The sequence below is a fragment of the Chiloscyllium plagiosum genome, chromosome 39, assembly GCF_004010195.1.
Source record: "Chiloscyllium plagiosum isolate BGI_BamShark_2017 chromosome 39, ASM401019v2, whole genome shotgun sequence".
NCBI classification, from domain to species: Eukaryota; Metazoa; Chordata; class Chondrichthyes; order Orectolobiformes; family Hemiscylliidae; genus Chiloscyllium; species Chiloscyllium plagiosum.
Window position 1 is genome coordinate 27,001,541 of NC_057748.1, and position 25,100 is coordinate 27,026,640.

Consider the following 25,100-nt stretch of genomic DNA (forward strand, 5'->3'; position numbering starts at 1 on the left):
GGGTTCGGGGGGGTTCATATACAGAATAACAGATACCCTGGAGGGAGTTACAGACTGGAATCTAATCAAGGGTTTGGGGTGGTGTATATACAGAATAACAGATACCCGGGAGGGAGTTACAGACTGGAATCTAATCAAGGGGTTTGGGGTGGTGTATATACAGAATAACAGATACCCTGGGAGGGAGTTACAGACTGGAATCTAATCAAGGGGTTTGGGGTGGTGTATATACAGAATAACAGATACCCGGGAGGGAGTTACAGACTGCAGTCTAATGGCTGGGTTCAGGGTGGGGGGGGGTTATATACAGAATAACAGATACCCGGGAGGGAGTTATAGGCTGCAGTCTAAAGGCAGGGTTCGGGGAAGGGGGTTATATACAAAATAACAGATACCCCGGGAGGGAGTTACAGACTGGAATCTAATCGCAGGGTTCGGGGTGGTTTATATACAGAAGAACAGCTCCCCGGGAGGGAGTTACAGACTGCAGTCTAATCGCAGGGTTCGGGGTGGTTTATATACAAAATAACAGATATCTGGGAGTGAGTTACAGACTGGAATCTAATCAAGGGGTTTGGGGTGGTTTATATACAAAATAACAGATATCTGAGAGGGAGTTACAGACTGGAATCTAATCGCAGGGTTCGGGCTGGTTTATATACAAAATAAAGGATAACTGGGAGTGAGTTACAGAATGGAATCTAATCGCAGGGTTCGGGGTGGTTTATCTACAGAATAACAGCTCCCCGGGAGGGAGTTACAGACTGCAGTCTAATCGCAGGGTTCGGGTTGGTTTATATACAAAATAACAGATGTCTGGGAGTGAGTTACAGACTGGAATCTAATCGCAGGGTTCGGGGTGGTTTATCTACAGAATAACAGCTCCCCGGGAGTGAGTTACAGACTGCAGTCTAATCGCAGGGTTCGGGGTGGTTTATATACAAAATAACAGATATCTGGGAGTGAGTTACAGACTGGAATCTAATCGCAGGGTTTGGGGCGGTTAATATACAGAATAACAGCTCCCTGGGAGGGAATTACAGACAGCAGTCTAATCGCAGGGTTTGGTGTGGTTTATATACAAAATAACAGATATCTGGGAGTGAGTTACAGACTGCAGTCTAATCGCAGGGTTCGGGGTGGTTTATATACAAAGTAACAGATATCTGGGAGTGAGTTACAGACTGGAATCTCATCGCAGAGTTCGGGGTGGTTTATATACAAAATAACAGATATCTGGGAGGGAGTTACAGACTGGAATCTAATCGCAGGGTTTGGGGTGGTTTATATACAAAATAATAGATATCTGGGAGGGAGTTACAGACTGGAATCTAATCGTAGGGTTCAGGGTGGTTTATATACAGAATAAGGGATAACTGGGAGGGAGTTACAGAATGGAATCTAATCGAGGGGTTCGGGCTGGTTGATAGACGGAAAAACAGATACTCAGGAGGGAGTTACAGTCTGGAATCTAATCGAGGGGTTCGGGGGGGTGGTTTTACACAGAATAACAGATACCTGGGTGTGAATTACAGACTGTAATCTAATCGAGGGGTTCGGGGTGGTTTATGTACAGACTAACAGATACGGAGGTTGGGGGGGGTGGGGGTTCTGTGAAAGGATGTGATGGATGCAGGTTACTTTATGATAAATCTGAGTGTTACTCAGCGTAAGGCTGGTGGTCTTGACATTGTCCTTGTAACTCCCGGGTACGCAACATATTCAGAATTGCCAATTCCGTGCAGCGATTCATTCCTTCTCAAAGCTGTAAGGAACTGTGCTGCTGACCCTGTGCTCCGTATCACATGTATTACTGTAGGGTCCTAGTTTAAACGAGGAATCTGTGTATGGTGTGACTTGGAAAGATGTTTCTTCCTGTCTGAGAATGTGTGACTAAATCTTTGCAGGAGCTCAGTATGTCTGAAGAGGATCAAATGATGAGGGCAATAGCCATGTCCCTGGGGCAAGATATTCCCATGGACCAGAGTACAGAGTCACCAGAGGTAAGGGATTTTTTAAAAAATCAGATGTGTCCCTCTGTTCTGCATTGTCTGTCTTCCATTTCTCCACGGGATATGCACACCCCTAATTTCCTGTGACTGAGCATCTCGCTCGGGCCCATTTCAAAGGATCTCCCACATTTGTCCTGGCTCTGGAGTCGCGTTTAGGCTGGACCAGATCAGGGTAGTAGATTTCCTTCACTAAAAGATGGGGGTGGCACGCTGACCCAGTGGTTAGCACTGCTTCCACACAGCGCCAGGTACCCGGGTTCAATTCCAGCCTCGGGCGACTGTCTCTATGGAGTTTGCACGTTCTCCCAGTGTCTGCGTGGGTTTCCTCTGGGTGTTCAGGTTTCCTCCCACAGTCCAGGCATGTGCAGATTAGAATGGATTGGCCGTGCTAAATTGTCCCGTAGTGCCCAGAGATGTGCAGGTTAGGGTGGATTGGCTGTGCTAAATTGTCCTACAGTGCCCAGGGATGTGCAGGTTAGGGTGGATTGGCCGTGCTAAATTGTCCCCATAGTGCCCAGGGATGTGCAGGTTAGGGTGGATTGGCCGTGCTAAATTGTCCCGTGGTGTCCAGGGATGTGCAGGTTAGGGTGGATTGGCCGTGCTAAATTGTCCCCGCAGTGCCCAGGGATGTACGGGTTAGGGTGGATTGGCTGTGTTCAATTGTCCCGTAGTGCCCAGGGATGTGCAGGTTAGGGTGGATTGGCCTTGGGAAATGCAGGTTTCCAGGGAAGGGGGGTGGGTCTGGGTAGGATGCCGTTCACAGGATTGATATTGACTCGATGGGCCGAATGGCCTGCCTCCACACTGTGTAGGGATTTTATAAAAGGCCGTTAGTAAACCCGAAATGGTTTTTCCAACAAATAAAGATGGTCGTATGGTCACCATCACCAAGACTGTCCTTCAGTTTTGGTTTTTCTTAAGTTAATGTAAATTGCACCAGCTGCTGGCTTGCGGGTTTGAACCTGCGCTCCCCCCAGCTCGGGGCTTCAGTATTACAGTGCAGGGTGACGTTCAGCCCATCGCCCTTGTGCTGCCTCTTCAACAGCTCCACACCCGCCCTGCGCAATTGTGAATGGTTCCACCTCAAGTGTTTACCCGATTCTCCCTTCAAACATTGCCGTTGTATTTCCTCCCACCGCTTGGCAGTGCAATTCAGACCGCCGTTGTGTCAGTTTAACCCCGGTATTGTGGGCGTGGCACAGCGTGGGTTTAACCGGATGTATATCTCGCGTTGCCTTTTGGTTTCCTGGGTGGCAGTTACCTCCTGGTTCTGACCGAGTCCGTCGTCCTCCGTTTTGCCAGGAAGCGGCCCGTCGGAAGGAGGAGGAGGAGCGGAAGGCCCGCGAGAAGCAGGAGGAGGAGGAAGTGAAGAGCCTCGAGAGATATCAGGACGTGGCACCCCTCGAGCCTGACGAGTTGAACACCTTCACAGAGAAGATGCTGCCCGGCTGCTTCCACCTGCTGGACGAGTTACCGGACACGGTGTACCGGGTTTGTGACCTGATAATGACCGCTGTCAAACGCAACGGGGCTGACTACAGGGACCTGATCCTGAAGCAGGTGGTTGAGCAGGTGAGGGACCAGTTCTAAGATTATGTTGGCGGACACATGCATTTTTGTTTTTGCCTTAACATTTAGAAGTGTCGGTTATGTTTGCCGTTTAAATCCTTGTTGACTATCTGCTTTCGTTTTCAAGTGTAGGAGATTCACTGAGAATCGCAGGATGTTACCTTGCACTTGTCCACTGAAACTTCAAGCAGACTGTCTTAAAAGAGAATATTTTGTGGAGCACTTTGGGGCCTCTGATCAGGAATAGGCCATTTGGCCCTGCTCCACCATTCAACAAAATCGCAGCTGACCAGCTGTGCTTTTCCAGCACCATTCTAAGCTAGACTCCAAAATCACAGCTGATCTGGTTGCAGCCTCAACTCCACATTCTCATCACCGCTCCCCCACCCAAAATCTGTCCAGCTCAGCCTCAAATGACCCAGTCTTTGGCATTCCCGGGGGAGAGAATGCCAACTGCATTCAAAGCCATAGGAAGAGAAAAATCCTCCTCACCTGCATCTTAAACAGGAGACCCGTCATTTTTCAAGCGCCTCCCCTGGTCCTAGCCTGTCCCAAGGGGGGGGGGAAATCTTCCATTCAGGCTCTACCCTATCAGCTCCCTTGAGAATCTCTATTGGTTCCAGTATGAAGTAGCTAGCTACCAGCCAAAGCCTGTGGTTGCAATGACTGGACTATGTTTCCATCGAAGTTTACTGTTCCGACTGCTTGCAGACACTTTCATTGTTCAATGCTGACCAAAAGCAGGATCTGAAATTGATGGGGACAGTGCAAGTATTCACTGGGCTGAAGTCTGACGTGGCTGTATTGGCGAGAGAGACTGATGTGGTATGGAAGCTATACTTTCCCTGTGTCAGAAATGGTTCTTTCGGAGAGCTGCAGAGCTAATCCCACTCCCCAGCTTCTCCCTTTTTTGGTTCCTTACTTCGTGGCATCCCCCTCGAAGTTTGCAGTCACGACTGTTTCCCACCACCGTTTTGGGCAATATGTTCCATATCTCAGTCCCTTTTGGGAGAAAAGAAATTCTCCCCATCTCCGCTCCGGCAGCAGCCCCTGGCTTGGCTTGTTTTGTTCCGTTTCTGATCCTCCTGTTCCTTGTCCCCTCCCGCTGTGCGGTGTGTTTTGCGTTGGGCAGTGCGGGTCAGTGTTTGTGTGTGTTCCAGCAGGTGTGGGAAGCTGCCAACGTCCTCATCAAAGCAGCGCTCCCCTTGACCACCAGCGACACCAAGACAGTGTCGGAATGGACGAGCCAGATGGCCACTCTACCACAGGCCTCCAACCTCGCGACCCGCATCCTCCTCCTCACCCTCCTCTTCGAGGTACGCGCTTTGTACGGCTTCTGGGTTGCGGAGTCGACTTTGGGGGAGGGGGAGTGGTTTGGGGGAAGTGGGGGCTGGAGCTGGCGGTTCCATGAGGATAAGCTGATGGGCGGAGAGTTGTACCTGTTTTCTGGGGGTGGGGTAGCATGCAGATAGTGAAGCAAAGCACGAGGGTGCTGTGGGACGGGACAGAAGGGAGATGGTGCTGATGACTCATGTAAGTGGGGGCGTGAGCGAGCCAGAAGTCTGGGTAGAATGTGCGTCATTGCAGTTTTGAGGGACAGGTGGATAGATTGCATCTGAGCGATTTGGGATAGCAGAGACCGTGATTTAAGATGGGGTTCCTCTTGTGGAATGGGGCAAACCGTCTGCACTGTGTAAAGCAATGGTCCAGTGCCGAGACCCTGGCCACCCCTGGGTCTGGTTTGCCAGCCTGTGCTAGCTCCGCCTCTGACTGTGCGCACTGGCCTTGCATCTCTGTTTCCAGGAGCTCAAGTTGACCTGTGCCCGGATTGTGGAGACGAGTGGCATCCTGGACGTCTTGATCAAGCTGCTGGAGGTGGCGCAGCCTTGTCTTCAGGCAGCCAAGGAACAGAAAGAAGTGCATACGCCCAAGTGAGTCTTCGGGCATTTGGTGGGAATCCGACTTCACTGTCCCGTTTTGAGCAGGGGAGTTCTGATCATCCCTTAAAACCTCAATCCCCCTCTTACTGAGCAGGTTTCTGTACCTTGCAAGAATTGCTATTTCCTACAAATAAGCGGATTTTAACCTTAGAGAAACATGTAACATTACAACTTGAAACTCTAATCCCCTTCTAAGATGCTGCCTGCACTTATGCATTCAGACACCAGGCACAAAAAAAAAATTGGTCTTGCGGGTGGAGGGAATAAAAGATGTTGTAAGCAGTTCAGTGGCCCAGTCCACAGGATTCCACACGCAGTCATCTTTGTTCCTCGGAGTTTCTGTTCTTAAATACCTGGAGAACAGGCATTGTTCTGTACTTCACAGGAGGCACTGCAGGCTGATACACCAACTGCAAAGTCTCGTAGTTGCTGCTTTAAGGCCTCTACTTACAGCAGCTGGTGAGGGAATATAAGCTGTCTTCCTTCTCTCGATAGCTGTTGGATCCACTCCATGCAACAGTCTGAAAGTTCTGCCATTATCGTTAAGCTACCCAGGAACCGCACTCCGTTGTTGTCAGGCTGACGGTCTTTGTTATCTGTGACTGGTCAGAACTCCCCAAACCAATTGGCAACCGATTGCCAGCCACATCTCATTTGTGCGTATCCCTCGTCTGGCAGCCTGTCTGCAGACAGCCTCCCTCACTGTTCGAGCAAAGTAGCAGCATTAACACAGTCTGTGGTGTGTTTAAATGACCTGCTTTTTAAAATGCATTGCATCTTGCCACAGTCCTTTTCCAACTTCCATCTACAGTCAAAAAACACGGGATAATTAAGAAGTTGTCCTTTCACAGACTTACGCAGATCACTCGTGAAGGTGGTTACTCATCCAAACTGTTTTGAAAAGGATTAATGAAAGTTTAAAGGTTATCTCTGCTCAAAGGGGCGGAATGCATCATCAGATCCTTTTTATCAGATCCGAGTACTCGCTCAGTGAATATAACTGTACATGATGGACCAAACTCAGTTTATTACTTCTGAGGTTTGAGGTGAGCCATGCCCTGTTCTGTATGGCAACAGGGGTCCAGCATGTCATGCAAATGTGCTTGCCTTTTGTACATTAAATCTGAGCCCTAACATGTCATTCCCATTTTATATTCCTGCCTCTGCTCAGGTGGATTACTCCTGTCCTGCTGCTGATCGATTTCTACGAGAAAATGTCCGTATCCTCCAAGAGGAGAGCGCAGATGAACAAGGTGACTTCTGAATTTTCAGTACGTGAGCTGGACTTTGATCAGATTTTGACTGCCTAAGCATTGCTATCCAGCTTAAAACAAAAAGGTCACGCCAAATAGTTAGCTTTGCTTGGCTCCTGCTTGTGATCCTGCTGCATCTGTGATGGGGAAAGACCCACTGGAATCTATGGAGCTCATCCACATCCTGAGCACTTCCATCCAACTCCAGCCTGTTCGATTCTCATTGCTCAGCTCCCTCTTGTACATGGTAGCAATGTAGCCAGCTCAACAGAGTCAGTATGGGCACCCAGGGCAGGACGATCGATAGCCGAAATCACCGGATTGCGACTGGTGGACTTTGGCATTACTAGGAGTGCAGTTCACAGAAGGGAACATGCCTCTCCTCCAGAACCTGCTCCACCCTAATGCAATTGACGGCTGGTGTGTCTAATAAGCCAGCTAACTGCCACCTCCTTGGGGCCATTTTAAATGTGTCATGAAGCAGCACGGTGGCTCAGTGGTTAGCGTTGCTGCCTCTCAACGTCAGGGACCTGGGTTCGATTCCAGCCTCGGGCAACTGTCTGTGTAGAGTTTGCACATTCTCCGTGTCTGGCTGGATTTCCCCTCTCAGTCCAAAGGTGGGCAGGTTAGGTGGATTGACTGTGGGAATTTGCCCCTAGTGACCTGGGATGTGCAGGTTAAGTGGATTGGCCATGGGAAATGAGGGTAATAGATAAGATAAGGGAGTCTAGATAGGGTGTTCTTTGGCAGGTCAGTGTAAACTCAATAGGGCGAAAGGCCTACTTCCACACTGTAGAGAATCAATTATTATCTCTCTCGTGTCACCTCAGTCCCAAGGAGTGACGTCACAACTGCCCCCATAACATCACTTGGTGGCTTATGTCCTTTGGGTCACTTAGAATGTTAGCATCCTTTATTTTGTTGCTTGTGGGACCCTATTAGATGGAAACAAGGTCCAGGGTTGTGCAGGTTAGGTAGTCTTTAATGATTGGTTGGGGGCAGAAAAAATCGCCCCAGTCTCGTGTTTACAACATGTTGTGTTTCTCCTGTAAGTATCTGCAACCGACTGGCAATAACTGGAGGTGGTTTGATGATCGGTCCGGGCGTTGGTGCAGTTACAGCGCGAGCAACAACAGCACCATTGACGCGGCCTGGCGGGCGGGAGAGACAAGCGTGCGATTCACGGCAGGCCGGAGGAGATACACTGTGCAGTTCAACACCATGGTGCAGGTAAGGAGGCACGCTGCATCCACGCCTGCTGCTGTTAAAGCTAGCCACAATGCTGCACTGAGCCTGATACCCAGGGAAGTGGCAGGTTTAGGCAGGGTGGCAGCGGAGAGAGATCAGCGTTTGGGACGGGGTCGTGGCAGTGGGATCAGAATAAGGACCCGTATGGTATGTCTGCCTTTATTGGTCGGGGAATTGAGTATAAGAGTCAGGATGTCACACTGCAGCTTTATAAGACTTTGGTTACGTTCAGCTGCACTTCTGAGTACTGCATTCAGTTCTGGTCACCACGTTACAGGACTGATGTGGAGGCTTTGGAGAGGCAGCAGAAGAGGATTTCCAGGATGCTACTTTGATTAGAGGGGGTGAGTTATAAGGAGAGGCTAGAAAAACTCAGGTTTTCTCAACAGGGGCTGAAGGAGCTTTATAAAATTGAGATGCATAGATAGCGTTGATGATCAGAATCTTTTTCCCACAGTTGAAATGTCTCATACTAGGGGATATGCATTTAAGGTGATGGGGGGAGTTTCAAAGGAGATGTGACGGGGCAAGTTTTTACTTTAGAGTGGTAGGAGTCTGGAACGTGCTTCCACGGGTGGTGGTGGAAGCAGATAAGATAGGGACATTTAAGGGACTTTTGAATATGCACATGAATACGCAAGGAATGGGCCATGGGCAGGCAGAAGGGGTTAGTTTAATTTGGCATCATGTTCGGCACGACATCAGTTGGGTACGGTCTGTGTGGACTTCAGGAAGCTTTTTGACAAGGGCTCACAGAGCAGGCTGGTTGAGAAGCTGAGAGCCGATGGCTGGAGCCACGGTAATTTTGCAAATTGGGCCCAAACTTGGTGTACGGGCAAGAGGTGGAGGTGATGGTCGCAGGTGTTTTTGTGACTGGAAGAGTGTCGGGGAGTTGGGGGAGTCTTAGGAGGTGGTTCTTTGCTCATCAGTGCTAGTCACTTGGGCCACTCAGAGACTTTGACATTTTCACTACTACCTACTTAGAAAGTACAGAAGTAGGCCATTTGGCCCCTCACTCGGATACTGGCAGTAAGCTGGAAAACAGTTAACGCGACGGCCAAGTGGTATGATTGCTAGACTGAGTCCAGAGACTCGGGTATTGTTATGGGGAGCTGGGTTCAAATCATGCCACACCACGCCACGCCAGACAGTGAACGTTGTATTCAAGAAAAATCTAGCATTGAGAGTCTAATGATGACCATGAGTTGATTGCCTAGGAAAAGGTCCATCTGATTCACTCATGTCCTTTAGGTAAGGAAACCGCTGTCCTTACCTGGTCCGGCCGACGTGTGAATCCAGGCCCACAGTAATGTGGGTGCCTCTTAACTGCCTGAAGAAGGGCTCATGCCCGAAACATCGATTCTCCTGCTCCTTGGATGCTGCCTGACCTGCTAGGCTTTTCCAGGAACACATTTGGCCCCTCACTAGGGTACTGGCAGTAAGCTGGAAAACAATAAATGAATGAACAATAAATGCTGGCCTTGCCAATGCCGGTCTCGTCCCATGAATGATTCATATTTTTAAAAAAACAGATGGTTCAGGAATGTAATGTTTGGTCACAATCTGGTGCTAATTCATTCCCAAGTATGTCCAGTGGAGTGGGAATGTAGGGCTCGCTCCCTCGGGGTGGTTGGTGCATTTGGGCAGGCAAGGGGGTTGCAGGGTATGAACACGAGGGCGAAGGCAATGGAAGAATATGGTGTCTGGTGGGAGAGGTGCACTCTGACGGGAAGAGGCGCACGTGGGGCACTGACAGCCCTGTGAACCAGTGGGAGGGTGAATAACCTGTTGGACATTCTGTGTGCATCAGTCTGCCAACACCACCACTTAATGGGCACGACATCCCTTGACCACCTGCCATTGGTGGATTCATTTGGACCAAGCCCTTATGTAAACCTCAGACCCCTTAACAGCCCTCTGGGCAATTAGGGATGAGCAGTAAATACTGGCCGAGCCAGCAGCATTCAAATCCCATGTTGCCGACCGCTGTAGATCTGCGCCCTTGGTCATGTTGGCCACGTACCCAGACCCTTTTCTCTTTTGCTTTCAGGTGAACGAGGAGACGGGGAACCGGCGGCCGGTTATGTTGACCCTCCAACGCCTGCCCCGAAAGGAACCCAGCTGCAAGGGCAGCAACAGCAGCTCCCAGTTCGTGCAAGACCTGGAGAAGACCCTGGAGGAAGGGAAGGAGCCTGAGCCCGAGTCAGAGACCAAACCCAAGGAAGAGAAGGCCAATGGTATGGGCCTGAATCAAACTCCTCCTGCTCTCCTCGTGGCACAGGTTTTCGTTCTCTTCAGAGCTATCGGCGCTAGTCATTAGGAATGTAATTCATTGGGGGGGACCAGTGGATTGTAGGACTGTTGGCTCAAAGCATTGAAACGCTCACCAATCCTCTTCCCATTTCATAATCTGACCTGGGGTCTGGAAAGACTGCACACTTAACGAGTTTTGGGAAGATTTGTAGCTCAGATTGAGGTTCTGGATGTAGGTTTGCTCGTTAACGAAACGTCAGAAAACCAACCTTCCAGCTCAGTGAGCAAACCTAAACCCAGACTGCACACTGTATTTCGGGGTGGTTTAAATCGGGCTCCACAGCACTACTTAGCTTTCATTTGAGAGGTCTATTGGATCAAGACAGATACTCTGGGTTAGAATGGAACCCTGTCAGTATCACGTGGATATTGGTCTGGCTTTTTTTTTGGTGTATATTTATGGGACGTGGGTCTCGCTGGCAAGGCCACTATTTACTGTCCATCCCTAATTCCGCCTTGTGAAAATGGTGGTGAGCATTGCAGTCAGAGGCAGTTCGGAGAAGCTTCAGTCAACCGATTCCTAGGATGAAGCCGTGTGAGGAAAGGTCATGTGGGTTGGAGCATCTGAAGTTGAGTTGATTGCGAAGTGGCAGCATTTGAGTGTACAGTGATCCAAGTTGCCTGCTGCCCTTCTGACGTTACAGCAGTGTCTACGTTCCAGACACTGGCCAGCTGGTTTGTGGTGCAGTGGGTTAAGGTTATCATGAAGGAGTCTGCCTCACCAGAGAGAGGCAGAGGGAAATACACATGTGGCCTGTACAGAAACTGTGTGTGTGTGAGAGAGAGAGACAGACACGCAGTCACATACAGATGGGCGCAGACACACACAGTCTTACACACCAACTTTACAGGAGGCACGCGACCCATTGGTTGAACCACCACTAGTCATGGGCGGCACGGTGGCACAGTGGTTAGCACTGCTGCTTCACAGCGCCAGAGACCCGGGTTCAATTCCCGCCTCAGGCGACTGACTGTGTGGAGTTTGCACGTTCTCCCCGTGTCTGCGTGGGTTTCCTCCGGGTGCTCCGGTTTCCTCCCACAGTCACAAAGATGTGCAGGGTCAGGTGAATTGGCCATACTAAATTGCCCGTAGTGTTAGGTAAGGGGTTAATGTAGGGGTATGGGTGGGTTTCGCTTCGGCGGGTCGGTGTGGACTTGTTGGGCCGAAGGGCCTGTTTCCACACTGTAATCTAATCTTAAAAAAAAAATCTAGTCGTCTTGTTAGGTTCTTTTTCCTGAGGTTCTTACAGACTCGATGCAACTGTAGCACACCAACTTCTGTGAACAAGCACCTGAATTTATTAAACACAGTACAGTACAAGCTGGGTGACCCCCTTTGACCCTCTTCTCAGGCATGCAGAGTCGGGTCAAAGTGAGGCCCTGCACAAAGAAAGCACACCCCCTTTGTACAGATCAGTTGCAATGCTGACAGATGCTCTGGCCACTCCCCCATAGTCACATGCCACTCGAGACAACTCCCTGTCACTCACTGTCACATGTTACCCCAGGTACGATGGCAGGATGAGATTGTCTTCGGAGATAATGCTAATGCCCTAATCCTGGGGAATTGTTTTGCAGATGGTTTCCTGGCTCTGATTCCCCAAAGCCTTGCCTCTGGCCAGAAAGCATTTCTGAATAGAAGCGATTGAATTATAATTTGACTTGACAATAGCAGGGGAGTATTAGCAAATGACTGTCTCAATGAAGTATAAATTACAGTGGATGGTCATCTGCATTGTTTCATGGTTGTCATCGCTACCCAAAGACAGTGCAGTTAACCCTTTAATGTAATAAAATTAATGCCTAGAGAGGGTGCAATTTAATCGTTTAGCGTTAGTCTCTATATCTCTTTCTATGAAATCAGCTTTATGGTAAGACTATGACAACTTAACCTTCAACCTTTTTACGCTTCAGACTGCTTCATCGTTGTAAACTAATAAGAGTGTGAAAGCTGCTAAATAAGTGCCCTATTCTTTTAATTTGATATTTCTTGGTGAGGAGCAGTTGAATAAGAAGTTGATTGTCTGATCTGAGATGCCAGAGTCTGGACCCTCATTAATTTTTGTGCATTTCTTTTCACTGCCCAAGATGTGGAGCCTGCCCCCGAGACCACGGCAGAGAAGGAACCGAAGGAAGAAGTTAAAGCAACTGACATAGTGATCCAGGGGCTCACTGAGGAGCAGATGACGGTGCTCATCCGGTCGTGTGTCAGCATGATCAGCGTGCCGGTGGACCCCGACACGCTGCACGCCACCCTGAGGCTGTGCCTGCGGCTGACCCGTGAGCACAAGTGTGCCCTGATGTTCGCAGAGCTCGGCAGCACCCGCATGATCCTGAACCTGACGCAGGGCTCCGGCTTCAACGGCTTCACGCCCTTGGTGACACTGCTTTTCCGGCACGTGATTGAGGATCCCTGTACGCTCAAGCACACCATGGAAAAGGTACATGGCATGGGCCTGTTCTAGCAGGAGTGCCTCTCCAGTGCCACCCTGCTGACCCCCTGAGATTTGGATAGCAAGGAGAAACTAGAGTTAGCCACTATAAAAATCTGTGGTCCACCTACATCCTTATGGGGGAGTGAACCTGCTATCCCTGTACAAGATTGTGTTCATGAATCAGGGAATTCCCCCCCCACCCCCCACCCCCCATAATGTTGGTCCAGCTAGTACCATCCATGTCCCATGGAACCCCTGTACAAGATGGTGCTCGTAAACAAGGGACCCCCTGTAAATGCTGGTCCAGCAAGCACCATCCACATCTAATGAATTTAAAAAGGAACTTCTACCTGGTTGTAACTGTTCCCAATTCTCCTGAGTTCGCGTCTGTCAATCTCAGCAAGTGACGTGAGGGGTGAGCTCTCAGCATTCACTTCTGTGACTGCTGGGTCTTCTACTGCCATGGTAACTGGAAGGAGTTAGCTGTGAACAGGAACGTGTCAGAACATGATGCTTTTATATGTCTTCCGATCCTGGCGAGCAGCTGGGGAAGGAATGGATGGCTCTGACCGCTGCTTTTCCGGGTAATAACGGCTTGCTTTCTGGCTTGGTATTTGCTGTCTGGAATCTGGGTGGTCGCCATCCCCCCCCCACCCCCAGCCTTCAGGTAACTTGGGGCTGAAAGCATGTGATTTTCTCTTACCATGGCTCTTGCCTGCGTTTCTCAGGTAGTGCGTTCGGCTGCTACCAGCGGGGCGGGTAGCACAACCTCTGGCGTGGTGTCCGGGAGCCTGGGCTCCAGAGAGATCAACTACATCCTGAGAGTCCTGGGACCAGCTGCTTGCAGGAACCCGGATATATTCACTGAGGTGGCAAAGAACTGTATCAGGATAGCCTTGCCTGCGCCGCGTGGCAATGGGACCGGTGAGTTTTATTTTTAATTCTGTAAAAGCAAAGTACTGTGGGCACTGGTAATCTGAAACAAAACAAGTGCTGGAGAATCACAGTAGGTCTGGCAGTACCTGTGTGGTGGGAGGGAGAGGGAGAGAGAGAGAGGCTGAATGTGCACTGTGGCTCCCGTTCAGAACAGGGTGTGGTCATCGTTGTCCATGCCAGCATTTATTGTTCACACCTAATTGACCTGTGGGGTGGTGAGGGGAGGTTTGGGTGGTGGCGGTGTGTGTGGTGATGTGCTGCTGCCTAGTCTCCTGAACGGGGAGCGGACATAGCAAGTGCTCACTCTTGTCGATCCCATTGAACTGAAGCAGTGGCGGGGAGAGGCTTCAGCAACGCTCACGCACAAGTGAGAGTCTGTTCAGGGGGGAGAAAAAAATCCTGAGACAGAGAAGGAGCAAGGCAGGCCGGGTGAGACAAAAGGAAACTTCAGAAAAAACACAGTCCCAGAGCAGAGGCATTGAATCAGTTATACGAATGATCATTTATCCGCACTAATTACTATCGGCCCATCTCGGTCGGATAATCGAGGTTACTCTGTATTTTTTTTATTTTTTTTTTAAATCATTCTCGGGGATGTGAATGTTGCTGGCTGGCCATCATTTATTGCCTTGCCCTCGCAAAGGTGGTGATGAGCTGTCGTCTTGACACGCTGCGATCAATTGATACAACCTAATGACTTGCTAGGCCATTTTACAGGGCAGTTGTGAGTCAATCACGTTGCTGTGGGTCTGGAGTCACATGTAGGCCAGACCGGGTAGGGACAATAGAGTTCCTTGCTTGAAGGACATCATGAGCTAGATGACTTTTCCTGACAATTGAAAATGCTTATCACTAGATTCCTAATTCCGGATTTTAAGATTTTTATTGAATTCCGATTCTGCCGCTGAGATTGGAATCCAGATCCCCAGAACTTGAGTTGAGTTTCTGGATTAATAGTCTAGCGATAATCTGCTGGGCCGTTGCCTTCCTCGTTATACTGTTAGACCACCAGTTTTTGTTCGCCTTTGTTTTTGAAGTAAAAAGTGTTTCTGTTCTTTGTCCCTGCAGCCTCTGACGATGAGTTTGAGAACTTGCGCATCAAGGGCCCCAATGCTGTGCAGCTGGTCAAAACGACACCGGTGAAGCCATCCCCACTCCCGACTATCCCTGACACCATCAAGGATGTCATCTACGACATGTTGAATGCACTGTCAGCTTACCACGCTCCTGATGAGGGTATGTCCCATTCTGCCGTGGCTCAGAGGAAGGTGTTTTTTTCCACGGTGCATGCAATCGCGCAAGAGGTTCCCGGTAGCACGTCAAGAGCTGACCCAGTGAAGGCTTTGTCCCGCGCTCCTAAAACTGGAGGGAGCGAATGGACCCGCAGCTTTAATAAATCTGAAGAGAAGTCGAGAGGTTTTGCAGCGCTGAGCAGAAAAATTGGTTTGAAGGATGCGTTAGCTGTCATTTGTGATGCTGTGGTCCATTCTCAGCTGTGGATGCAGCCTCAGTTGCCACGTGATGCAGTCTAATCGTCCTGTATGAGCCTGTTGTCACTTGGGGCCAGACCGTTAAGGAGACCTGTTCAGAAGCACTTCTATAAGAAAATGTTTGGATCTCTGTGTTCCACAAACAGCAGTAGCTGCTGGATCGGTTAACTATCTCCCCCTCGGTCTGATTTAAAATGTTGTTAAGCAGAAATATTAAAGGATATGGGTCAAAGACAGGTATATGGTGTTAGATCCCAGATCAGCCATGATCTGACTGAATGATGGAATAGGCTTAAGCGGCAGCGTGGTCTATTCCTGTTCTTGTGTTCCTATAGGATTTTGGCAGTAACGATAACGGAATGCCTTTAGAGGCAGAGAGGGTGAAATGTTCAGTAAACAGCTGCCCCTCTCATGGATGTGGAAGGTTGCAGGTTTGGGAGCCCTACTTTGGTCACCTCTTATGTTGGGATGTGATGCAGCAGCTTCAGTGTGGTATTGAAGTAGTCGAGCAAGGTGAAGTTGAAACTGTGACTGGTTTGGAATTGTTGACCTGGTTTTAATCTCTCCTCTTGTCCTGTGGCTGCAGCTGAGAAGGTTGAGGTGAAGCTGGTGAGTGTGAACCAGGAGCTGAGCCAGTTGCTGCAGGATGTAGGAGATGACATGTACCAGCAATACCGCTCACTGACCCGGCAGGGCAGCGATTTTGATTCACAGCAGAGCTTCACCATCAACGTGAGTATCTGAAGGTTCAAGATCATCTGTCTGTGGGGGGGCCTAAGGCGCAGGGTGTACCAGGGAGGGTCCAGGTCTGTCCCTGTGTAACACTGGGGGACAGTACTGGTGGGGACAGGTCTGACACTGTACAACACTGGGGTACAGTACTGGTGGGGACAGGTCTGTCGCTGTATAACACTGGGGTACAGTACTGGTGGGAGACAGGTCTATCACTGTATAACACTGGGGTACAGTACTTGTGGGGACAGGCCTGTCCCTGTATAACACTGGGGTACAGTACTGGTGGGGACAGGTCTGTCACTGTATAACACTGGGGTACAGTACTGGTGGGGACAGGTCCGTCCCTGTATAACACTGGGGTACAGTACTGGTGGGGGTCAGGTCTGTCCCTGTGTAAGACTGGGGTACTGTCATGACTCTGCATAAACCTCTCTGCTAATTTAAACCAGACACACAGAAAAGCTCACCTCACCTCATCATCTGTTGAAGTCGAAGTGACAAAGAACTACTCAGACCCCACTATTTAAAGAAAAATTGATGATTTATTCTTTAACTCCGAAAAAGAGAGCATTAAACAACAACTGTCTACACTAAGCCTCCTTTGTCTGATCGATTCATCTACCTCCCACTGTCCAACAATATACTGATCTGATAAACCCCCAGATTAAGTTAATAAATAAATTTAGTTTCAAGACCAGCCAGCTGTTGATCTTTATGATGAAGAGCCTCTGCCCTAAACGTCGATTCTCCTGTTCCTCGCATGCTGCCTGACCTGCTGTGCTTTTCCAGCATTACCCTCTCGCCTCTGATCCCCAGCATCTGGTGTCCTCACTTCCTCCCAGCTGTTGATCTTCCCTTTGTATCTTCCTGTCATCTTTGGTATTCCGCTTCACAGGTCTTCAAAACGTCGGATCTTCTCATTGGGTTGATGTCGTCACAACAGTAAAATTCAAATTAGATTGGGTTTTGGTATCTTGGGGCATAATTTAAACTGTCTAAATTCGAATTGTTGTGTAACAACTCAGCACCTGAACTACATCTCAAATGTTACATCTTCAAATTATCCGGTAAACTGTGCCTGCAGTCAGTCACGTGACAGGCTTGCCAGCTTTCACTCTGTCTTAAAGGTACAATACACACTTACAACTTCATAACAGGAACAGTACTGGTGGGGACAAGTCTATCATTAGCTGTAAGATTTAACCAAAGGCGTATCTTGAAATATATTGATGCACATTGAATTGAAAATTTGGTTCCAAATGCAATCTTGTGTGGGGTTGGTTTTCCAGTGCAAAGGTTCACAGGGCCAGGTGTCTATAATACCAAATGAAAATGGTTTTGTTTCCTGAGTAATGTAGTCTGTATTAACTCTGATGTTTTATCTTACAGACCCAGGTCTTTGTCGCTGACGGTGCAGGAACTGATTCTAATCAGGCCGGGACGTCTCAAGGAGAGGGTAAGCCTCCTGCTATCTAATTGGCTGCTGTGTGACAGACCATGCATTACAGCAGGGACTACAACGCAAAGGTAGTGGCTTTGGGGTGTTGATGTTGTTGAGGCTGCTGTTGCATACCAAGCCTTTCCACGATATGTCTCCCAGATTTCCTGTTCCAATTCAACCCCTTCCTATCAGGACCTGAACATTGTCTTCATTCACCTCCCTCGAAACTAAACAATCCAAACCTCTGAGGGAGGGAGCAGCAATTTCTTGGGCATGAGAGAGGGTACTGCTTGAGATGCTGCCATACTCCAGGGAAATATCTGCCTCCCCCCGTCCCACACACACACAGGCACACACGATGGTTTTGTTTAATGCAAAATTGGCACATTGCTTGGACATGTTCCATATATTCATACACCAGACGTGTGTTGACTGCAAATAACAGGAACGTGTGCTGTTTTGTGCATTCTCCACTCTTCTCACCATATTCATATAAATTGTTGTTCCCTTTGGTGTTCTTGTGATTCTGTTCTGACAACTGAGAGGAAAGCTAAGACAGCGCATGCGTTTTTATTCCCAGCAATGACCATTAGAAACCTTCAAAATTTGCCTTTCTTGGCTCTGTTCTGATGAGGGCAAGAAAGTTTTGACAGCTGAAAAAGGCAGTGTTACAGTTCATTGTGAACTCAAATGTAGTAACTGTTTAGATTTAGCCAGCTAGTGGTCTGACCAGTGCACTTCATTTCGGGCATAAGCCCTGTACATCGATTCTCTTGCTCCTCGGATGCTACCTGACTGGCTGTGCTTTTCCAGCACCACATTCTTCGACTTTATACACATACACTGATGAACGCACAATACTGCCTGACTACTTCACTTCTGCAAGGTGCCTCAGCTGTCATGTGAAACGATTCTCCCTCCCTTTGTGCTTTTGCCAGGAATGAAAAACAAACCTCTTCGTGCCTGCAAACTCCCCAAGCTACTGCCCAAACCTCCCTTTTCTCTACCAAATGCTCTTTTTGCAGTCTCTGTTTTCACCTCCACCAACTCGGAGCAAGCTTGCACGCACACGCTTGCACAAATACGCGCACCTCTGCAGCTTAACCTTTTCAACTAAGTTCTGTATTCGGGCAGTGTCTGTTACCATCGGTAACCCCTCCTCGTGTGCCTTGGAGTAACGTGTTTCTCTCTCTACCTCAAATCCTCTTGTTTTCTATGTCCTATGCTTGCTCCTGTCCGATAATCCCCCGTTTGACTCCAAGTCCTCCTCTTCCTTGGCCTGGCTGCACACAGGCGTAGGCAGAAAACACTGCCAAAGCTGTGCACGGGTGCAAGCCGTTGGCCTTCCTTCTGGGGAGGTTTGTTCCGTGACACCTGCATTAATCTGTCTACCCCTGTCTCTGTGTTCAGGTTCCAGCCCAGAGGAGAACCGGGATGGCAAGAAGGACAAGGACGGGGACAAAGCCTCAGAGGACGGGAAGCAGAAAGCAAAAACCAGCAAACCCCTCATGCCGACGTCCACTATCCTGAGGCTGCTGGCCGAGCTGGTGCGCTCGTACATTGGCATTGCCACCCTGATAGCTGGCTACAACTACACAGCTGGCCAGTCTGAGCTCATTAAAGAGGTGAGAAGAACCGTGCCCACCCACCTAATACCATAAAAGCTGTGAATATGCTTGAATCACTTCACAGCAGGTTTACCAGCCTCATTCCTGCAATAGGCGGACTGTCGTATGGCCGCGCAAGCCGATAGGGATGGTAAAGGAGGCGGATGGGCACGTGTGCCTTTATTGGTCGGGGAATTGAGTACAAGAGTCAGGATGTCAAGTTGCAGCTTTATAAGACTTGTTTTAGGCTACTGTTAAAGAGTATTGCGTTCAGTTCTGGTTGCCCACATTACAGGAAGAATGTCGAGGCTCTGGGGAGGGTGCAGAAAAGGTTTACCAAGATGCCGCCTGGATTAGAGGGAAGGAGCTCGAAGGCGAGGCAAGAAGACCTCGGGTTGACTTCTGTGGAGCAGTGGACACAACGGATAGACTTGTTAGAAGACTCCGCAGTTATAAGGTCCATAGATAGCATTGACGGTCAGAATCTTTTTCCCCAGAGTTGAAATGTCTAATATTAGGGGGAAAGGGGGAAAGCTCAAAAGAGATGTGAGGGACAAGTGTTCTTACACAGAGGGTTGTGGGAATCTGGAATGCACTGCCAGGGGTGATAGTAGAGGCAAATACTCGAGGGGCATTTCAGGGGCTTTTAGGTAAGTACATACATATGCAAGGAATGGAGTGACATGGACTAAGGGCAGGCAGGGGAGTTTTGTTTAAATTGGTGTCTCATTCCGCACAACATGAAGGGCCTGTTCCTGTGCTGTACTGTTCCACGTTCTGTGACAGGCTGGGCTTGCACCTGCTGAGGTTTAGACGAGTAAGGTGCCTTGAGTGAATCACAGCCAGATCCTGAGGAATGGTGGGTGGGTGTGGAAAGGATATCCCCTCTTTTATGGGTCCAGGGGGCACCCATTTAAAACAGGTATGAGGAGGGATGATTTCTCCCAGGACTGAGAGCCTTCAGGTGTCACTTCCTCAAAAGTGATGTTTGAATAGTTTCAAGCAGAGATAGCTAGATTCTTGCTGAGCAAGGAGGAGTGAAAGGCTATCGGTGGGGGTGAGGGGGGTACGAGATTAGCCATGATCGTAGTGAATGGCAGAATGATCTTGAGGGGCTGAGCGACCCACTGTCCCTAATCCATCTTAATGTGTGTATGAAAGGCAGGCTGCTGTATGCTCTGACTGCATGTTGAATTGAAAGCAATTTGTACTGTCTGTAAAATGTGATGGTATGCCTCCTGGGTGATTCATTGAGAGCTCATACTCGTCACCTCCAGATGTATGGGGAGCATCTCCCAGCCCCCGCCTTTTGGTCTTTCCTGAACGATCAATGGTCAGAATGGAGCCTCCAGTCATTCCCAGTTTGTGTTGTTTGACCTTTCCATTGAGACTTGATCTCAGTGAGTGACAAGGAATTTGCTTGATGGGCTGAATGGCCCACCTCCTGTGGGTGGTGAAGAAGACATTTAGCACACTTGTCTTCATCGCTCAGACCTTTCAGTTTAGGAGTTGGGGTGTTATGATGAGGTTGTACAAGACATTGGTGAGGCCTGTTCTGGAATACTGTGTCCAATTCTGGTCACCTTGTTATAGGAACGATATTATTAAGCTGGAGAGGGTTCGGAAAAGAATTACCATCACGTTGCCGGGAATGAAGGGATTGAGTTATAAGGAGAAGTTGGATAGGCTGGGACTTTTTTCGCTACCGCGTAGGAGGTTGAGGGGTGACGTTTACAGAGGTGTATAAAATCATGAGGGGCATAGATAAGTTGAGATGGCAGGTGTCTTTTCCCTAGGATGGAGAATCTGAAGTCTTGGGGGCATATTTTTAAGGTCAGAGGAGAAAGATTTAAAAAAGACAGACATGAGGGGCGATTTGTCAAGTGTGTGTGTGGGGAATGTACTTCCAGAGGAAGTGGTGGACATGGGTACACTTACAACATTTGAAAGACATTTGAATGAGTGCGTGAACAGGAAAGGTTTGGAGGGATATGGGCCAGAAACAGACAGGTGGGACTAGTTTTGTTTGGGATTGTGGTCAGCGTGGACGAGTTGGGCCAAAGGGCCTGTTTCCGTGCTGTATGACTATGCTAGGATGTGGCCATCACTGTTGAGGCTGGCATTTGCCAGTCCCTAATCACCCCTTGAGAAGGCAATGAGGAGCCGTCACCTTGAACTGCTGCATTCTGTCGAGTATAGCTCCACCTGCATTGCTGGTCGGGATATGGGCAAAGTGGTAGCAAATGGGACTAGATGAATGTGGAATATCTGGTCAGCGTGGACGAATTGGACCAAAGGGTCTGTTTTCGTGCAATACATCTGAGTCAGGGTGATGTGTAACTTTGGCAGATGCCTGGGAGCCAGCTTATTCTGTCTCCGTTGTGGTTCTGTTCGCCGAGCTGGGAATTTGTGTTGCAGACGTTTCGTCCCCTGTCTAGGTGACATCCTCAGTGCTTGGGAGCCTCCTGTGAAGCGCTTCTGTGGTGTTTCCTCCGGCATTTATAGTGATTTGTATCTGTCGCTTCCGGTTGTCAAATCACTATAAATGCCGGAGGAAACACCACAGAAGCGCTTCACAGGAGGCTCCCAAGCACTGAGGATGTCATCTAGACAGGGGACGAAACGTCTGCAACACAAATTCCCAGCTCGGCGAACAGAACCACAACAACGAGCACCCGAGCTACAAATCTTCTCCCAAACTTTATTCTGTCTTCACCTCGGGGTGCTAATTCTTTCTCTCTCTCTCTCTCTCCCCTGCTTCCCCTCTCGGTGCAGGATTGCAGCGTCCTGGCTTTTGTCCTGGATCACCTGTTACCCCAGACCCAGAACGTGGGAGACAAAGACACGCCAGCGCTGGCCCGGCTCTTCCTGGCTAGTCTGGCAGCAGCGACGCAGAGCACTGAGGCGCAAGCTGCCTTGGTCAACGAGGTCAAAGCGGCCCTTAGCCGAGCGCTGGCTATGGCAGAGAGCACCGAGAAACACGCGAGGTAATGGCTCGTGGATTCAGTAGCTCTGTGCGCAGACTGTAGGGTCGGTGGGTCAACACTCTAATCTTGTTCCACTCATTGTCTTTGCCCACAGGCTGCAGGCCGTGATGTGCATCATCAGCACCATCATGGAGTCATGCCCATCCACTTCCAGCTTCTACAGTAGCAATGCCGTCAAAACACAGCACAACGGTATGAACAACATCATCCGACTGTTCCTAAAGAAGGGGCTCGTGAATGATCTGGCCAGAGTGCCTCACAGTCTCGACTTGTCCAGGTAGCTGAGCTTTTCTGTGTCGGGGTTACCCTCTCTTCTGATCGGGAGCCTTGGTGTTTTGTTGAAGATTTACGACCCTGATTGGTGCTCCCCGATACCAAATGGCTGCTGAGACCCTTCTGTGTGTTCTCAGCTTTTGAGCTAATGAGTCAGGAGGCTTTGTATCCCAGGCTCAGGAGGGAACTGCTGCAAAAGATGCACCTATTGTCCGTCTAGGACAGGGACAGCACGGGGCTTAGATACAGTGTAAAACCACCTCTGCACTGTTCCCCATCAAACACGCCCAGGACATGGACAGCTCGGGGCTTAGATACAGTGTAAAAACACCTCTGCTCTGTTCCCCATCAAACACTCCCAGGACAGGGATAGCACGGGGCTTAGATACAGTGTAAAACCACCTCTGCACTGTTCCCCATCAAACACGCCCAGGGACAGGGACACCACGGGGCTTAGATACAGTGTAAAAACACCTCTGCACTGTTCCCCATCAAACACTCCCAGGACAGGGATAGCACGGGGCTTAGATACAGTGTAAAAACACCTCCACACTGTCCCCATCAAACACTCCCAGGGACATGGACAGCACAGGGACAGCACGGGGTTAGATACAGAGTAAAGCTCCTTCAGCACTGTCCCCCATCAAACACTCCCAGGGACGGGGACAGGTACAGCACGGGGTTAGATACAGAGTAAAGCTCCCTCTACACTGTCCCCCCCATCAACCACTCCCAGGGACAGGGAATGCACGGGGTTAGATACAGAGTAAAGCTGCCTCTACACTGTCCCACCAGCTCAGGGACAGGGACAGCACGGGGGTTAGATACGAGTAAAGCTCCCTCTACACTGTCCCCCATCAAACACTCCCAGGACAGGGGCAGCACGGGGTTAGATACAGAGTAAAACTCCCTTTACACTGTTCCCCCATCAAACACTCCCAGGACAGGGGCAGCACAGGGTTAGATACAGAGTAAAGCTCCCTTTACACTGTTCCCCATCAAACTTTGCTCCAGAACAGTGACAGCTCGGGGTTAGATGTAGAGTAAAGCTCCCTCTACGCCACCCCCTCACTCCCAGAACTGATATAGCACAAATGCAGACTTAACCTCCTGCTATACTGGAACAACTTTGTTGTGATCTTGAATACTTTGTGAGACCATTGTAGATGCCATTGGTACTGTCATTAACACTTACTCATGATTCGTGAATTTGAGGTCTGGCCTGTTTGTCTGGCACTCCCAGAACAGATATAGCACAAATGCAGATGCAGACTTAACCTCCTGCTATACTGGAACAGCTTTGTTGTGATCTTGAATACTTTGTGAGACCATTGTAGATGCCATTGGTACTGTCATTAACACTTACTCATGATTCGTGAATTTGAGGTCTGGCCTGTTTGTCTGGGAGGAGTTGGGTTCTCAACTTGGGGAAGCCTTCTTCACTAGGGAAAGGTCCCCGATCTTGGGACATTACACACTGCTGCAACAACTCGATGGTTCATTCTTCTAAAACAATTTACTTCATCAGACAAGGTTTCAGGTGGGAACCTAGCTGGGGGAAGGAACAGTTTATTGAAGGGTAAATTCTTCAGTTAGCAGTCTACTTATTCAACAGATTCTGCTGTGGGCTTGCTTGAAGAAGTGAAGGGTTGTACCAGTCACAGACTGAACAAATTTGTCTTCTACTTGTTGAGAATTGGCTTGTGACAAATGTGATGACTCTTAAAGTCATGGACAGATTGGATGGGGCAAACAAAGTTATTTTCACTTACAGGTGACTGTAACTTTGGGGTCTGCCTATCAGGAATACATAGAAACCTCCTTCCCTGGAGAGAGCTGTCAGTGTGGAGCTGACTGTCCGGTTGAGGTGAATGGTGCGTTTGGGTAAATGGAGAAGGAAGGATAGGAAGTTGATGGGATAAAGGTAGGGGCTGTGAACCAGCTATACATGGGAGTGTCAGCACCAGAGCTGAAAATGTGTTGCTGGAACAGCGCAGCAGGTCAGGCAGCATCCAGGGAACAGGAGAATCGACATTTCAGGCATAAGCCCTTCCTGAATAAACGTCGATTCTCCTGTTCCTTGGATGCTGCCTGACCTGCTGCGCTGTTCCAGCAACACATTTTTAGCTCTGATCTCCAGCATCTGCAGACCTCACTTTCTCCTCCAGTGTCAGCACCAGCACAGGCCATTCTTGTTTTTATACTCTCTACACTTTTTAGGGCTGTCTTTAAAAGGTGCAAAGATCCTTTTGTGATCTTCGCAGCAGGTGGAGAGATTTCCAAATATGGCTTTTTCTTTATTCCAAGTCCCAACATGGCGAACACGGTGAACGCTGCGCTGAAGCCTTTGGAGACGCTTTCTCGTATTGTCAACCAGCCGAGCAGCCTGTTCAGCAGCAAGAACGCCTCAAGCAAGAACAAATCAGAGCAGGATACACACATCACCAGCGGTGACACTAACGGCAACCAGCCAGATTCTGGTAAGTGCTGCTCTCGCGACAACAAATTGCATTTTCATTGGCCCTTCAACCTGGTAATATCCCCCAAGACGTTTCACAGAAGCACTAGCAAGCAAAATCAGGCATCGGGCCACATGAAGCATTAAGGCAGGTTTCCTAAAGGTGTGGGTCTATGAAGTTTTGAGGAGCATCTAAATGGGATTATAAATAGATTCAGAGGAGGGTGCTGTCGCTCAAGTGCTGATGAAACTAATTAGATTAGATTCCCTACTGTGTGGAAACAGACCCTTTGGGCAACAAGTCCGCACCGACCCTCCGAAGAGCAACCCACCCAGACCCATTCCCCTACATTTAACCCTGACTAATGCACCTAACACTACGGTCAATTCAGCATGGCCAGTT

General features: G+C 49.2%; 1 protein-coding gene across 13 annotated transcripts in view; it reads left to right on the plus strand.

The window, feature by feature from the left end:
* The window catches only part of huwe1 (HECT, UBA and WWE domain containing E3 ubiquitin protein ligase 1), a 218,386-nt gene that overhangs the window by 118,907 nt on the left and 74,379 nt on the right, over positions 1-25,100 (plus strand). For 11 of the 13 annotated variants that reach the window (XM_043680060.1, XM_043680068.1, XM_043680065.1 and 8 more), the window contains 16 exons: positions 1,908-2,003; positions 3,315-3,584; positions 4,745-4,897; positions 5,385-5,512; positions 6,693-6,792; positions 7,828-8,004; positions 10,073-10,259; positions 12,424-12,776; positions 13,499-13,694; positions 14,775-14,942; positions 15,783-15,928; positions 17,321-17,387; positions 18,783-18,997; positions 21,755-21,966; positions 22,061-22,243; positions 24,547-24,719. In XM_043680060.1, coding sequence (XP_043535995.1) covers positions 1,908-2,003; positions 3,315-3,584; positions 4,745-4,897; positions 5,385-5,512; positions 6,693-6,792; positions 7,828-8,004; positions 10,073-10,259; positions 12,424-12,776; positions 13,499-13,694; positions 14,775-14,942; positions 15,783-15,928; positions 17,321-17,387; positions 18,783-18,997; positions 21,755-21,966; positions 22,061-22,243; positions 24,547-24,719 — 2,824 coding nt within the window. The remainder of the gene's footprint in view (positions 1-1,907; positions 2,004-3,314; positions 3,585-4,744; positions 4,898-5,384; positions 5,513-6,692; positions 6,793-7,827; positions 8,005-10,072; positions 10,260-12,423; positions 12,777-13,498; positions 13,695-14,774; positions 14,943-15,782; positions 15,929-17,320; positions 17,388-18,782; positions 18,998-21,754; positions 21,967-22,060; positions 22,244-24,546; positions 24,720-25,100) is intronic. The other 2 variants (XM_043680066.1, XM_043680073.1) reach the window with 1 other exon arrangement.